The sequence below is a fragment of the Filicampus tigris genome, chromosome 9 (assembly GCF_054856515.1).
Source record: "Filicampus tigris isolate MCC_2025a chromosome 9, RoL_Ftig_1.0, whole genome shotgun sequence".
In the NCBI taxonomy this organism is placed as follows: Eukaryota; Metazoa; Chordata; class Actinopteri; order Syngnathiformes; family Syngnathidae; genus Filicampus; species Filicampus tigris.
In genome coordinates, this window is record NC_141225.1 from 19717023 (window position 1) to 19730700 (window position 13678).

Genomic DNA, 13678 nt, shown 5'->3' on the forward strand with positions numbered 1-13678 from the left:
AACATGTATTAAATGAAATGATTAAAATCCAACAATGATGAAAGGATAAAACATTTTAAAAAAGAGGAGAGACGTAAAATGTGCAAAATCAAACAATGTATCAAAACACGTGTGAAATATTGAGTAAAACGTTTCAAAATCACATGCGCATGGCATGTTCATAGCTCACTTCATATCAAAGTATTGTGAAGCTAATCCTCCCCAGCGCTCCTTTAATTTCAATTTCAAGAAATTAATACCAGTATGCGGTGAAATTTAAACAAACCCATCGATCCTAATGATCTAATAAACAAAACAAATATAAACTTTAAAACATAATGAATATTCATCAAATGTTAAACAAATAATAAATAATACCTCCATTGATGTCCGAGTATCATGACGCCAATTGTTTTATTTTCCCACTTTGAACTACTAAAAACATACACTGATACATCAGAACAACTTCATTTCAAACAAGGACATCACAAGTGATTGCACTGATTTTTATGAATTGTTACTTTCTTCAACTTTAATCGTGTATAGCTCAGAAACCAGAAACACAATATTCACATACGTACACACACACTGATCCAGTGCAGAGAAATATACCCCAAATTGATAAGGTGTAAACATTTTAATCATGCTGATCACACAACACTTAGAAAGACTACAATTATGTATTTTGTACATGGATGGGGGGGACGCATGGCTGGATTCATGGAAAAATGTCATTCCTCAACTTCGGCCTGCAGGCCATCCCTCCCCGACTGACCATTGACCTTCATCCGAAGATGAGCCACAGCTGACTGAACCATTCTCAGTCGCCTTTCTCTGAGGCATCGTCTTAGTTTGGCCCGTCGGTTCTGAAACCAAATCTACAGCATAAAACAACAAAAACGAGTTGCTTTTTGAATATTCTGTGAGTGCATGTGTGTGTACGTGTACGTGTTTGTGTGCGTGTGGTCCAAACCTGTATACGGTCCTCATCCAGATCCAACCTCCCTGCCAAATGTTCCCTCAGTTGGATGCCTGGATAACAGTTGACCTGAAACACTGCTTCCAGCACATTCACCTGCCCGATACACATACAAACGTGATTAAGACAATCTAAGATCAATACTCGCAGGTTACTTATGGAGTCACTAATTACTTGTCTGTCGTTGAAGGCAGTTCGAGGTCGGCGTCCGACGTACCAGCTGGGCGTCGGAGTCTGAAAGCTCAAGCAGGAAGGATTGCGATCATGTTGTTGATGGCAAGCTTTGATCTCCTCATCTGATTCCACCTCTGCAAGAAAACAGTAAAAACGCATGCTCATTCAATTTTCGTTTTATTACTAAAATGAAATACATTACCGTAATGTGAAATTGTACCGTCATAAACTAATGATAAAACACACAATATGTGAATTTACGGATTTTATTCGGACCATTGGTGGCCTTCAAATTTTTAATTTAGGGAACCATTTTGGCTCCCAACCCTCAGTTGAGCCTGGCATAAACCAACCTGATGGGGTCTCTGGCCTTGTTTACACGAATAGGCCTACATTGTCAAATAAAAAAGTGGATTAAATTGTGTGGCTTTTGTTGATCTGTGAGTTACCTTGTGTCTGTTAATATTATAGTACTACTGTATATAAATTATGCTATCTTGCTTTGCCGTTACATGCCCCAGCACCACCGAGTCTGAAGGCCCTGTGCAGATTAGAATTACATGGCGACACTTAAAGGCTGAAATCTTTTTGGACAAAAAAATCGAACATCCACACACATAATAATATACGGGAATAAATTCCCCAAAACCATGACTTCTCACCAGCGTTTCTGTCAGAAAAGTATCTTTAACAGAATGTTGTTTTGCTGAAGTAATAACGGACTTTGCTGGGTTCTGTGTGAAATATTACAGGTTTCCTGGATATCAGTGCGAGACATTCTTCACCCACCTGCTGTCTGGTCCCAAGGTCGGTGGAGTTTCACACCTCTTCCTGCTTGTTTGCCCTCCAAACCCAAAATGCGCTCGATGGAAAACACTGACAAATTTTCTGTTACAGGAACCACAGCTGAGGCCATGGCGATGGAGCCGATAATTAGTATGACAAGAAAACGCTATTACACCGATGCTATTCTGACTTCATTGTATTTCTTTTTTTTTTATCAGCGCACGATATTCTCCAAATGACAAGCTCCTGGCGTCTTGACGATGAGGAAGGTGTGAGGAAATCCTGATGACGTGCCTCACGTTTAAATGGAAGGGGAAGGATTTAATGACATTGGCTACCAATGAGAATGAAGACGCGTTTGTTTCCATGTGAATGAGATTCCCTGGAGGTTCCGGCTAATCTGGCGAGTGTGAGTGTGTTTGAAAGACAACACATTTGCATTCTTAGTGGGCTTAGTTCAACAAACTAATGTCGCGACTACACGGGGGGATGCTAATCTACTTTTGTTCCGTTTTAAACTAAATGAAAAGTACAGTAGTCTTGTTGGAGGGGTCACTTCCACACTATTTTGTGTAGTTAAATAACAGTGTTTCTCAACCTTAATTGAGCAAATGTACATGTTTTTTATTTTTATTTAGAAAAATCTCACCACACGACACCAACAAAAGTTACAAAAAAAGTCTAAATACTAAATAAATAATTTTGTCTCAGTTTGCAACAGGCGATCATCACAAATTTTCACACCACCTACATTTTTCCATTTTCCAGTTTATCAGTTATATCACAACATTACACAAATAGATGTAAAGAAGATGCCCATTATGAACATATACAATTGCTTTCTACCTTTTTGATTACAAGTGACAAGTACGGTATGTGACAGCCCCCTAGTCAGACTAGCAAAGCCAATGTAGCAATCTACATTTTTACATACTCTACTTTTACTACCACATAAGACCAGGCAGAGAGGATCCAAATCAAAGTCCTTTGTCCACAAAAAGTTGATCATAAGCAGCATGTAAAGTAAAATGCTACCTTTTGAATACTTCTGACAAGCATAGGGCGGCTACGTTACTTAGTACTCCTTCTTGTCAAATAGCACAAACATGCAGGAAACTCGCCGCAGATCCAAGTCAAAGTCCTTTATCCACAAAAGGTTGCTCAATTCCAACTTGGTCTGAGAGTCCCCATTAAGCCAATGGGAAGTAAACAAAAACAGGAGGTAGAAATGACCAAATAAAGCAGTAGGAGCATTAAATACATCTTAACAGAAGTAACACTCCTGCACAATTAAAATCAACAAATAAGTTCAGTGTTAATGACGGCCAATACGAACGATCCAGTGGGACGCGCTAATGCTATTAGGCTAATTTGCACCACGTTGTCATGCTGATGAAGCCCCGTAGCATGTGAATGCAGCGTGAAGCATAGGGGAGTGAAATAATCTTTTCAGGGGCAGATTAGTTCCTAATGAAGGCCCGGAGCAGATTTAAACCAACAAGCACACTTGTTTATTTAATCCTCACCACCAGTGATAAGGAGGAAAGCTGGGCTGGACAAGCAGAGGAGTTGACTCTTGATGAATTTTGGAGCAAGAATACTTTTAATTAGAATTTTGGAACATATATTGAACATTTAGGGTTTCAAAGTAAGGTATCAAGACAGGGTAAGAGTTTAGATGAGGGTTCCTAACCAGGAATTTGAATTAGGGTTTATAGTCCTGATTATACAGTAATTGTTTCTAGCCAGAGTTCATGTTTCTAGTCAAGGTTCACCTTGCAAGGTTAGGTTTCAATTTAGAGGGCTATTTTTTTGCCAGGGTTCAGATTAGGGTTTGAAAATATGGCTCCCAGCCAGGATTAGAGTTTTCAAATAGGATCTTGAGGCACAGTTCAGATCAGGTTTTAAGTCATGGTTCCTAGACTGGATTCAGGTTTCAAGTTAAGGCCTCTAGCCTGGGTTCAGGTGTTAAATTGGGATTTCCAGTCTGAGTCCACGTTTAAAGTTAGGGCCTCTAGTCTGTGTTCAGGTGTTAAATCAGGGTGTGTAGTCTGTGTTCAGGTTTTGAGTTAGGGTTTATAGCCTGGGTTTACGTTCCCAGGACACGGTCAACCTAAGTTCAAGTCTAGGTGAGGCTTAGTGAGTGTGTTGACCCTAAAGGTAGCAGTGAACCCTCATACATCTTAATTTCCTTCCTGAAATATTTGGAGTAGTTAAAAAAATGTGTATTCTGTACCTACTTTTGACCCAAACTATATTTTAGCCCTTGGTGATGATTGCTTGAGAAAATGTGCGTATACGTATTACCTTTTTATTTCACTGGACAGTAGCCTATATGGAATGACCCCAATGAGCAGCAGCCAACATCTTGTATATTATTCAAATCACAAAATAAACACCAAACTTTTGAGTCAAAGTAGAAAAATCTAGAAATTTACATCCCCTAACGATTTAGTCCAATGTTCTTTTCTTGTTAACTATCCACTCCATATTTGTCAAAGTTTCTCATAATGACGCCAAGCTCCAGTTCCACGGTCCCCATGGCCTCGGTGTGCAGCCTGTATCTATCCGCCCCGCTGTAAATGATGTCCGGGCTGCGGAGTTGCGGCCCTCCGCCGACGAACATTTGCGACAGCTGCTCCCGCCACGAGCCGAGCGGCCTCCAGGTGGCACAGCTGATTCGGTGGTGCCCAGGGCTGGAGGGGACGTGACTGTAGCCGTACCCGAGCAGTTGGCAGCGGCCGAACGAGTCCTGGTGCCACACCTGGAGGTGAAGCTTGGGCCAGCCTTGGAGCCCCTTGGTGGCATAATGGACGTCGATGGGGTGGCTCCAGTACGCCGTGTTTCCCGTCTGGGGGTTGTCCACCTGAGTCTGGCCCTGCCTGGAGCCTGAGAGGAGACGCCACGCTCCACCCGCGTGGAGTCCCCATTTGCAAAAGAGGCTGTTGTGGGGGAAACTGCTGGCTCCGACGAGCTGGCCGATAATGTGAAGCTCCGCCATTTTCACCCCAAAATACTCATATATACTAGCTATAGCTATTAGCTTAGCATCGCAGTTTACATCTACTGGTAAACGTATTTACCCCTAATTGTTATTGTCAGGCGATTATTGCTACACTAATACCTCGATCAAGCCCTTAAACGCACCAAAAAAGAATGCGTATCGCATCACGTTAATAGCAAGTGATATTTATGGTTATATTGAAGAAATTCGAGGCATGACTTGGGTGGAGAATTAATAACTTGCCTATAAGACCACGACCAGGATGAAATATGCAGTGTCCATTTCTTCTTTAGCGCAAAGACAAACCCATATGCTAAATTTAGCGCAACCTTCAGCCGGGAGTGTGCAATTGCATACTCATCTTTCTATTCTAGTCTTCATTTTCCGTTTTATTTCTTTTCATTTGCTTGTAAATCACATTTTTACTTAAATTTTAAATACAGTAGATTTATGACTACCCTGTATTTGTTTATTATCGTAATATGTTTTTCCTGATGACTCCATGTACACTTGTGTACATTTGGACTATATAATGTTGTGTTGTATATTAAGTTTTTTGGGCATTATGAATCTGATGCATTATTATTAATGAGCCCTGTCTAAAAAGAGCTATCCAAATAAAATTTACTTACTTTTTCATAGTTTTCTACAGAGTTTTTCTTTGTCATGTGTAAAAATGTTAAGTATTTACTACCCACACAAACACACACACACACTGTAATGCAGACAGAAGCGACACCGGTGGCTTGGCAATGTTTTTTATCTAGATTATGAAGCGGATCAGAAAGGGAAGGACTATGTACAAAACCCCCACAATATTTAAGTTTACCATAATAATAAAAAATGGATAGCTGGATAATAATACATATTTACTTAACGCTTGCAATTTATATAGCACCACATTATATTCTATAAATATTTTGGTTCAAATAACATAGTGACAAGTTGATTATAAAAAGAAGTTAGCTGTAACGTACGTCACATTCATACAAAAAACAAAATGGTGTCTCCTTTTAAAGAGTGTTATTGTTGCTGCTGCTGCTGATGTTGTTGTTGATTTCCATCCTGGCGACCAGTTCGGTCACGAGCTGCTGCAGCGTATGTGAGCGCTGTCGGCCCACCTCCAGAACGCCCTGGTGGTCCACGCTCTCCGGGTCCTCGTAACTCTTCACCACCTGACACAAGCACACAGATATTAGCGGTTCAGAAAATGGATGGATAATAACAATAATAATATATTTTAGATGTTTCCCCTCCTCCAACGCACCTGATTCAAATGATCAGAATGGTTATCAGGTTTCTGAAGAGCTGATCATTCGAATTATAGGTGTGTTGGAGGAGAGAAACATCGAAAACATGCAGGAGAGTGGGCCTCAAGGACTGGATTTACCCACTCCTGCCATAGAATCTCAAAGTACTACAGGTACTTAAATGCCCCGTATAGACATATCAAATAGAATAATGTGGTGCAACTTAAAGGCCTACATTGTTGTTTGTATGTGTGCGTTTACCTTGTTGGTGATGAGCGATAGGCCAAAGACTCTCAAGCCGCAATGGGTTGCTATGATAACCTCAGGGGCAGTACTCATGCCTGGAAACGGATGACAACATGCATGTTTGGCGCGTTGAACCCGTCATTTAATAGGATGTAACGATCACCATTAAAAATGAAATGGTATGAGATCCTTGATTATGATTTAAATATCGTACGTTAAAAGGTGCACGGATAATTAAATTCAGAAAATCTAAATGTGCGCCATACCGACGGCGTCCACGCCCAGTCGATGCAGCAGTCTGGCCTCAGCGATGGATTCAAAAGTGGGTCCCCCCACCATGGCGTACACGCCCTCCTGCGTGAGGTTGGCCACGCCCATCTGCTTTACAATCTCCATGGCCAGGGAACGCAGACCTTTATCGTAGCATCCCGACATAGCCGGGAAACGTGGCCCGAACCTTTAAAAAAAAAAAAAAAAAACACGTCAGCAAGAAAACACCCAGGACCGAGATTGCCCGAGCCGGTCCACGTCCGCCTCACTTGTCGTCGTTGGGTCCGTTCAGAGGGTTCAGACCCACCAAGCCGGGGAAGTTGATGTGGTCCTTGATGATCATGATGTCACCGGGGCGCAGGCCATCAGCCAATGAGCCGGCAGCGTTGGTCACGATCAAAGTCTCTACGCCCAGCAGCTTGAATACTCGCACCGGAAACGTGGTCTGAAGGACACAAATATGGCGCATTAGAGCGGCGTGGACATTTGAATATGATGCATTATAAAAAAACGTACATCAAAAGGTGGGTAGATCATTATTAGAAGTGCATGGAACATTTTACAGTATGCTACATTAGTTGTGTACAGACAACAAATATGATTTGAATGGTACATTAAAGGTATGCCGTTATGGTGTATGAGTTAAATAAGGGGAATTATGGGTGGGGAGTCAATTATCAGAAGTGCGCAGAACATGTTCATATGCTACACTATATGTACCATATTTACCATTAAATGTCTTCTAAACAATGAACATGATGTAAATATGGTTTATAGGCTAGTAAATATGGTACATTCGAGGTATGTAGACCATTTAATATGGTACATCAGTGGTGTGTAGACCAATAAGGTACCTTAGAGGTGCGCAGACATGTAAATATGATGCAGTAAAAGTACACAGGCAATTAAATATGATTGGACCTCCAAAATAGTCACTTTTCAGGCGACCCCAAAAATGGCAAGATTGTTCAACCATTAGCATTGCATCAAGAAAGAGAGAAAAAGTCATTTTCAACACTTTAGATTGGTCAGTAATGTGTAAAAATAACACCCACGTGTGTGGACTGAGCAGTTAGTACAGATTTTTGGAAAAAGATGAAATTCACCAAAATGTGACTTATGAGGTTTTGGCCTGACGCTAGCGGCATAGTGCATTCGAGGTGTGCAGAACATTGACTATGATTTTATTTTAAACATATATGTTTGGGATTACATATGATATAATAATTAAACAATGCATAATATGTGTGTGTGTATGATGGCGACAGCTTGAGCCCACATGATATAATTTCCCAGATAGGCCAAATAGTTTTGAAATGAGTTGACAACGACTTGGAAGCCAATCAGCTTCACACGGGGAGAGTACAATAGTTGCATTGAATTCTCAGCAAAAATGTGGCATGTGACCAAAACACACACAAGACCCCCCCCCCCTCCACACACACACACACACACACACACACACACACACACAGTTTTGTAATAGACTCAGGTGACACATTAGCATTAGCGGTTTAGCATCACAATCACGTTTGTTGTGCAAACGTTTTGCGGTCATGTTGAAGTGTGAGTCACATCATTGACCTAACAAAAATATTTTGTGGTAATTAAGTCAATTTTCCACACTTCTAGACATTTTTCGTTCTTTTCTTTTTTTTTTTTAAACTCTACTTTTCGTTTCTATGCTTAACTTGAGACTGTATTTTGAAACTCTTGTACTCCTTTGAAACCCTAACCCTGTCCTGAAACTGTAACTTGAAATCATAACCCTAATTTGAAACTTCAACCCGGTCTTGAAACCCAAAATTTAACATCTGAACATTTACTCCAGGGTTGAAACCCCAATGTGAACTCTAACTTAAAAACCCTGACCATGACCTGAACACCCTTATCCTTATTTGGAACCCTAACCAATCATGTAATTTGAAACCCTAACCCTATCTTGAAACTGGACTTTGAAACCCTAACCCTGGCTTGAAATCAATATTTGAATCCCTAACCCCTGTTTAAAAAAAGCAAAAAAACTTCAAATCTTCATTTCAAACCATAGTCCTGGCTCAAAACCCAAATTTGAAATTTAAACCCTGGTTTGAAATTCCAACCAAGCAAATAATTTGAAACCCTAACCCTGTCATGAAAAATGTTTGAAAAAAAAAAACATTCATGACAACAAAGAGGATTATGAATGAAAGCCTCTCTTTTGTTTTTGGATAGCAACGGGGGTAGGCGAGGCAGTAAAACAGGCTCCAATTCTCAGCAAAACATCAAGATAGCAAGCTGCTTAATGAATGCAGGTTGTATTTCGATGAGCGCATCGCATTACCTTGCATAATGAGTGCCCTTCATACATGTGGAATCGCCCCTGCATGCACACGCACGTTTTCCCCTTCAGCTCCCCGAAAACCAGCCGGCCAGCGTGACCTTGAACTGCGAGGCGACAAAGGCGACGTCATCAAAACACAACAACTCAAAATTACCCGCTTCACCCACTATCTGTGTTTACCCGTGCTCTGTGGGAAACCAGGAATGTCAGCATAGGGGAAGGAATCTTGGCACTTGAGGGCATCGGCTAGAATGCCCAAGCCCGAACCGCAGATGATGGCCACTTGGGGGCGATGTTTGGTCTGAGACTTCAGCCAGTCCGCCGTCTTCTGGTATTCGTCATGGCTGACACAGACACCAACGTGGAGGGAGGGAAGGTTCGATTAATTGTTTCAACACGGTAAGAATCCCTGGACATATACATATAAAGATATACATATAAACATACATACACATATATACATATATACATATATATATATAAACATATATACATATACATATATATATATATATATATATATATATATATATATATATATATATATATGTGTGTGTATGTATGTATTTTACTCCCTACCTTTGAAAAGAGATATCTATACTTTGCACTCCTTACTTTGCCAAAGTAGGCTCAACCCCAATTTGAAACCCTAACCCTATCTCAAAACCCTCCGTTCAAATGCTCATAAATTCCTAGATTCAAATCGTGATTTGAAACCCTAACTGTGTCCTAAAATCATTATTTGATACCTGAGTCTAGTCTTAACAGCCCAAAACATGCCTTGGAACCCTAAATTGAAACTAACACTTGTTTGAAACCGAAATCCTGTTTTACAACCTTTGAAAAACTAACCCTGACTTGAAACATCAACCCCATCTTCAAACCATTGAAAACCAAACACAGCTTGAGATCCTAACACTGACTTAAAAGTATCATTTAAAAACTCTGACCCTGTCTTGAAATCTTAACATGGAAACCCTCAATCTGGCTTGATACCCTACTTTGAAATCTTACCCCTTGCTTGAAACCCTAATTTGCAAACCTAAACTTGGTTTGAAACCCCATTTTGACGCCATAACCCTGGCTTCAAACCCTAATATCAAACTCGAAGCCTTGTTTTGAAACCCAAATCCTGTCTTGAAACACCAACTTAAACTTGAAAACCCTAACCTAGTCTTGAAACCCTAACGCTGGCTTAGAATCACACTTTGATGCTGAAGTATTTCATATTACTGTTAACACATTGTTGAACACATGATTCACAATTGAACCCAATGGTGGAAATGATGATGAAAAATATGATTAAAAAAAAAAAAAAACAGTTTTCTCTTACCTGATCTGCTCTTTGCTGTGCATGATGGGCGAGGCTTGAGTGTGTGTGCGCGTGTGTGTGTGAGGCTCGTTCCCATCAGCCTCCATATAAATGAGTCACATGCGTCTGATTGGCCAACAAGCTATCCATTCATCAGCGCCAACCAATGAATGAAGGCTGTGTGTGTGTGTGTGTGTGCGTGTGTGTCCCTATCTAAATGAGAGTGTGGGATTGTGTTGTGGTTTTACTACAGATTTACTTAATTTACTCACGCAGACACGCAAAAGGAATGATAAGAATCTTGATAGTACTTATCAATTTGCCAGATCGATGTATGCATGTATCAATACAGTATTGCGGTTCGGCGAAATATGATTTCTTTCATAACTTGTTAGTGGAAATAAAAAAGTAAGCATCAGCGGAGGGATTTTCTTTTTTGGGGTAGCGTGTGAGCTGGCGTCAATCGCATGCAACTGAGCTTGGAATGGTCGCCGGCGATCGTAGCACACAGGGAGACCACGCAAACTCCGCACGGGAAAGCCTGAGAAGAATTCAAACCGGTATTACAAGAGCCAAATTGAAGCCCTAATTTTGTTTTGAAACCTTAATTTGAAACTCTAGCCCTGGCCTGATGCTCTAACTGAAAACTCAAAACCCTAATTTGAAACTCTAACTCTGTTTTAAAACCTTAATTTGAAACCCCATCATAAAATTGGAGTCCTAACGCTGGCTTGAGATCATACATTTGAAATCACTACCCGGGTTTGAAAAATTAAATTCAAGCTATAACCTAGATTTGAAACCCTAATCCAGACGAGAACGCCTAATTTGAAACACTATCTTGAAAACGTAACCCTATCTTGAAACTGTTCTTTGAAATCCTTACCCACACCTCCAAAACCTCATTTGAAAACCTAACACAGACATCAAATCCTAATTGGGAACCCTAACTTAAAGCCCTAACAAGTTTTGAAACTTAATTGAACCCCCCGCTCTGGCGTGGTGAAACTTGAAACTCCTGCCTTAAAACCGTAATTTGAAACCCTAACCCTTATTTGAAGCTTTTACCCAGATTTGAAACCCCTAACTTGAAACCTCAAATCTGGCGTGAAATCTAAATCTACCCTAACTTCACACACAAACCCTGATTTGAAACCTGAACACAGAGGTGAAATGCTAATTACAAACCCTATCCTGAAAACCTATCCCTTCCTTGAAATTCAATTTGAAACCTTACTTCCAAACCCTAACTTGAAGAACCATAATTTCAAAACCCCAACACAGGCGTGAAACCCTAAACTGAAACCCTAACCCTTGTTCGATACCATAATTTAAAACCCAAATCCCATGGATCCGCATACTTTTGTCTGTATGCCGTATCTCCAGGCGGCACGTCGCGCTAGTGGGTAGCACATCCGCCTGAGGCTTGGTGTGCAAATCCCAGCTCGGTGGCGGAGTTTGCAGGTGTGTCGGAGTACTCGGTACCACGTGCTCCGACGTCCTCCCCCCCCGAAAAACCTGTTAGCATGTTAGCCTCCCTTCACTTCCTATCTTGCGGCGTGATGATCAGCTGGATTGGCAGCATGTGCCAAGGGCAGGCTAACGAGAGACATCTGGGATGGGATTGCGGCCGTCTTATGACTGCTAACGCGCTAACGCACTGCACATGCTGCTGTGATCAGCTGACCTGACGCCAAGCTGACCTCAAACGTCTCACGCTCAAACGACAAAGAAAAACGCCGCAAAGTCAAATCCGTTCAACGCATGTTAACGCCGAATTGGGTTTTAATTTCCAAAACTGTACGCGCGTGTGTTATTCAAACAATGTGTCAATAGGGTTTTGATATATTTGAAGGAGTGTAGTAATAGGCCCACAAGGAAGCTGATTATCATCTTAATGAGCAGAGCACTGTAGGCGGTTATGTGGAAATTGAAGGCATCGCCTCGGGGAGAAAAAAGAAAGAGAAGAGAAAAAGATGAAGGGAAGCACATGTTTGACATTTACGGAAAATGAGAAACGTTAACAGTTTATGTACCGGTAAATGGAAAACGCATTGTTTACCAGTGAGCATCCTTGTTTGTAATGTCAATGATACATTTCATTGATGTACATTATATAAGGGCCTTTTGCACATAATTTGATTAATAATGGTACGCGACACTTATAAAATAAATAAATAAAATAAATGTAACTATTTTTCTATGCCATCTTGGTTTTGAATGTCCACCAGGCCGAAACAGACACACTTAAAGGGACGTCAACCCAAACATACTTTTATCAAGAATATGTTCTATGCAGCCGCACTGGTAGAAACAAGGCATTCCTATAAATATTGCGTTTGTGGAATAAGAGTTAAGCAGAAAAATACACCCCTTTTTAGCCTTCTGAGCCGTGATTGGTCGTTATTTGAGCCCTTCGGGTCTGTGATGTCCTTTTCAGGCGACAGAAGTGACAAAATGGCCTCCCCTGAGATGGCTGAAAATGGGTGGATTATGCTGCTTAACTCATATTTCATATGAATCATATTGCCTTGTTTCAACTAGTGGGCCTGCATAGAACATATCCTTAAAAAAATATGTTGACTTCTCCCTTTGTTAAGTCAACACAAAATAGTTTTCTACAATAATATATTCTACGTTCCTCCACTAGTCTAAACCTAACCTTTGTTTTAACCCCTGACACAGGCTTTAAAACCATAACCCTTGTTTTAAACCCCAATTTGAAACCATAACCCTAGTTTCAAACGTTACTTTTTGAAACCGTAGTGCCATTTGTTTCTTATAGAGATAATAAATATCTTTCAACATCATTTCGTGTTTAGTTTCATCCATAGCGGTAAAATGTTGACACTCACTTGATATTCACACTTGCATGTGAACATTAGACGTTTTCCCAGCCACACAATTGTTTTCCATAAAAAGCATTTTTCGTGGCTGTCAATGACAATTAAAAAAAACGAGCTCTTGACCTTTAAACGGTGCCGTCACATAATGGTTTCCATTTTGAATTCTTCTTATTTGGGCCTCATGTCGGTCACAATGTGAACAATGCGAACCATGTGTGTCACTCGATGAGGCATTTGGGATTGCTGGACGTGTTGTGAGCAGTCAGCATTCAGTCTTAGTGAACAAGCATGTCAAAGCCTCACGTCGTCCTCACGTTGTCATTAACTCATTCAGTGCCAAGGAAATATTTATTTGTCTTTTCATAGTCCATATATTTTATATATTTTTATATATATGTTAAGATATTTTTCAATCGTTAGGGTAAAAGAGGGTCTGAAAATGTCTGGTACTGAATGAATTAAATGTCCAATGAATTAGAATAACAATATGGGAGCATTTGTTGTAGTCA

General features: G+C 40.6%; 2 protein-coding genes and 1 pseudogene across 2 annotated transcripts; all 3 read right to left on the reverse strand.

The window, feature by feature from the left end:
• Positions 1 to 524: 524 nt before the first annotated feature.
• On the reverse strand, positions 525 to 2409 carry hesx1 (HESX homeobox 1). The gene is made up of 4 exons (XM_086041788.1): positions 1922 to 2409; positions 1133 to 1266; positions 953 to 1054; positions 525 to 857 (listed from the first exon to the last, which is right to left on the reverse strand). The coding sequence occupies exons 1-4, from the start codon at positions 2046 to 2048 to the stop codon at positions 711 to 713; spliced, it is 510 nt and encodes a 169-aa protein (XP_085897914.1). The 5' UTR covers positions 2049 to 2409; the 3' UTR covers positions 525 to 710.
• Positions 2410 to 4215: 1806 nt separating this feature from the next.
• Positions 4216 to 5224, reverse strand: LOC147142452 (B9 domain-containing protein 2 pseudogene; annotated as a pseudogene).
• A 450-nt stretch (positions 5225 to 5674) lies between these two features.
• On the reverse strand, positions 5675 to 11899 carry LOC147142453 (purine nucleoside phosphorylase-like). Its single transcript, XM_086040625.1, has 8 exons — positions 11685 to 11899; positions 10345 to 10864; positions 9192 to 9355; positions 9012 to 9115; positions 6958 to 7133; positions 6685 to 6875; positions 6434 to 6513; positions 5675 to 6097 (listed from the first exon to the last, which is right to left on the reverse strand). Exons 2-8 carry the CDS (start codon positions 10428 to 10430, stop codon positions 5936 to 5938), a joined length of 963 nt encoding a protein of 320 aa, XP_085896751.1. The 5' UTR covers positions 10431 to 10864; positions 11685 to 11899; the 3' UTR covers positions 5675 to 5935.
• Between the last annotated feature and the right edge of the window lie 1779 nt (positions 11900 to 13678).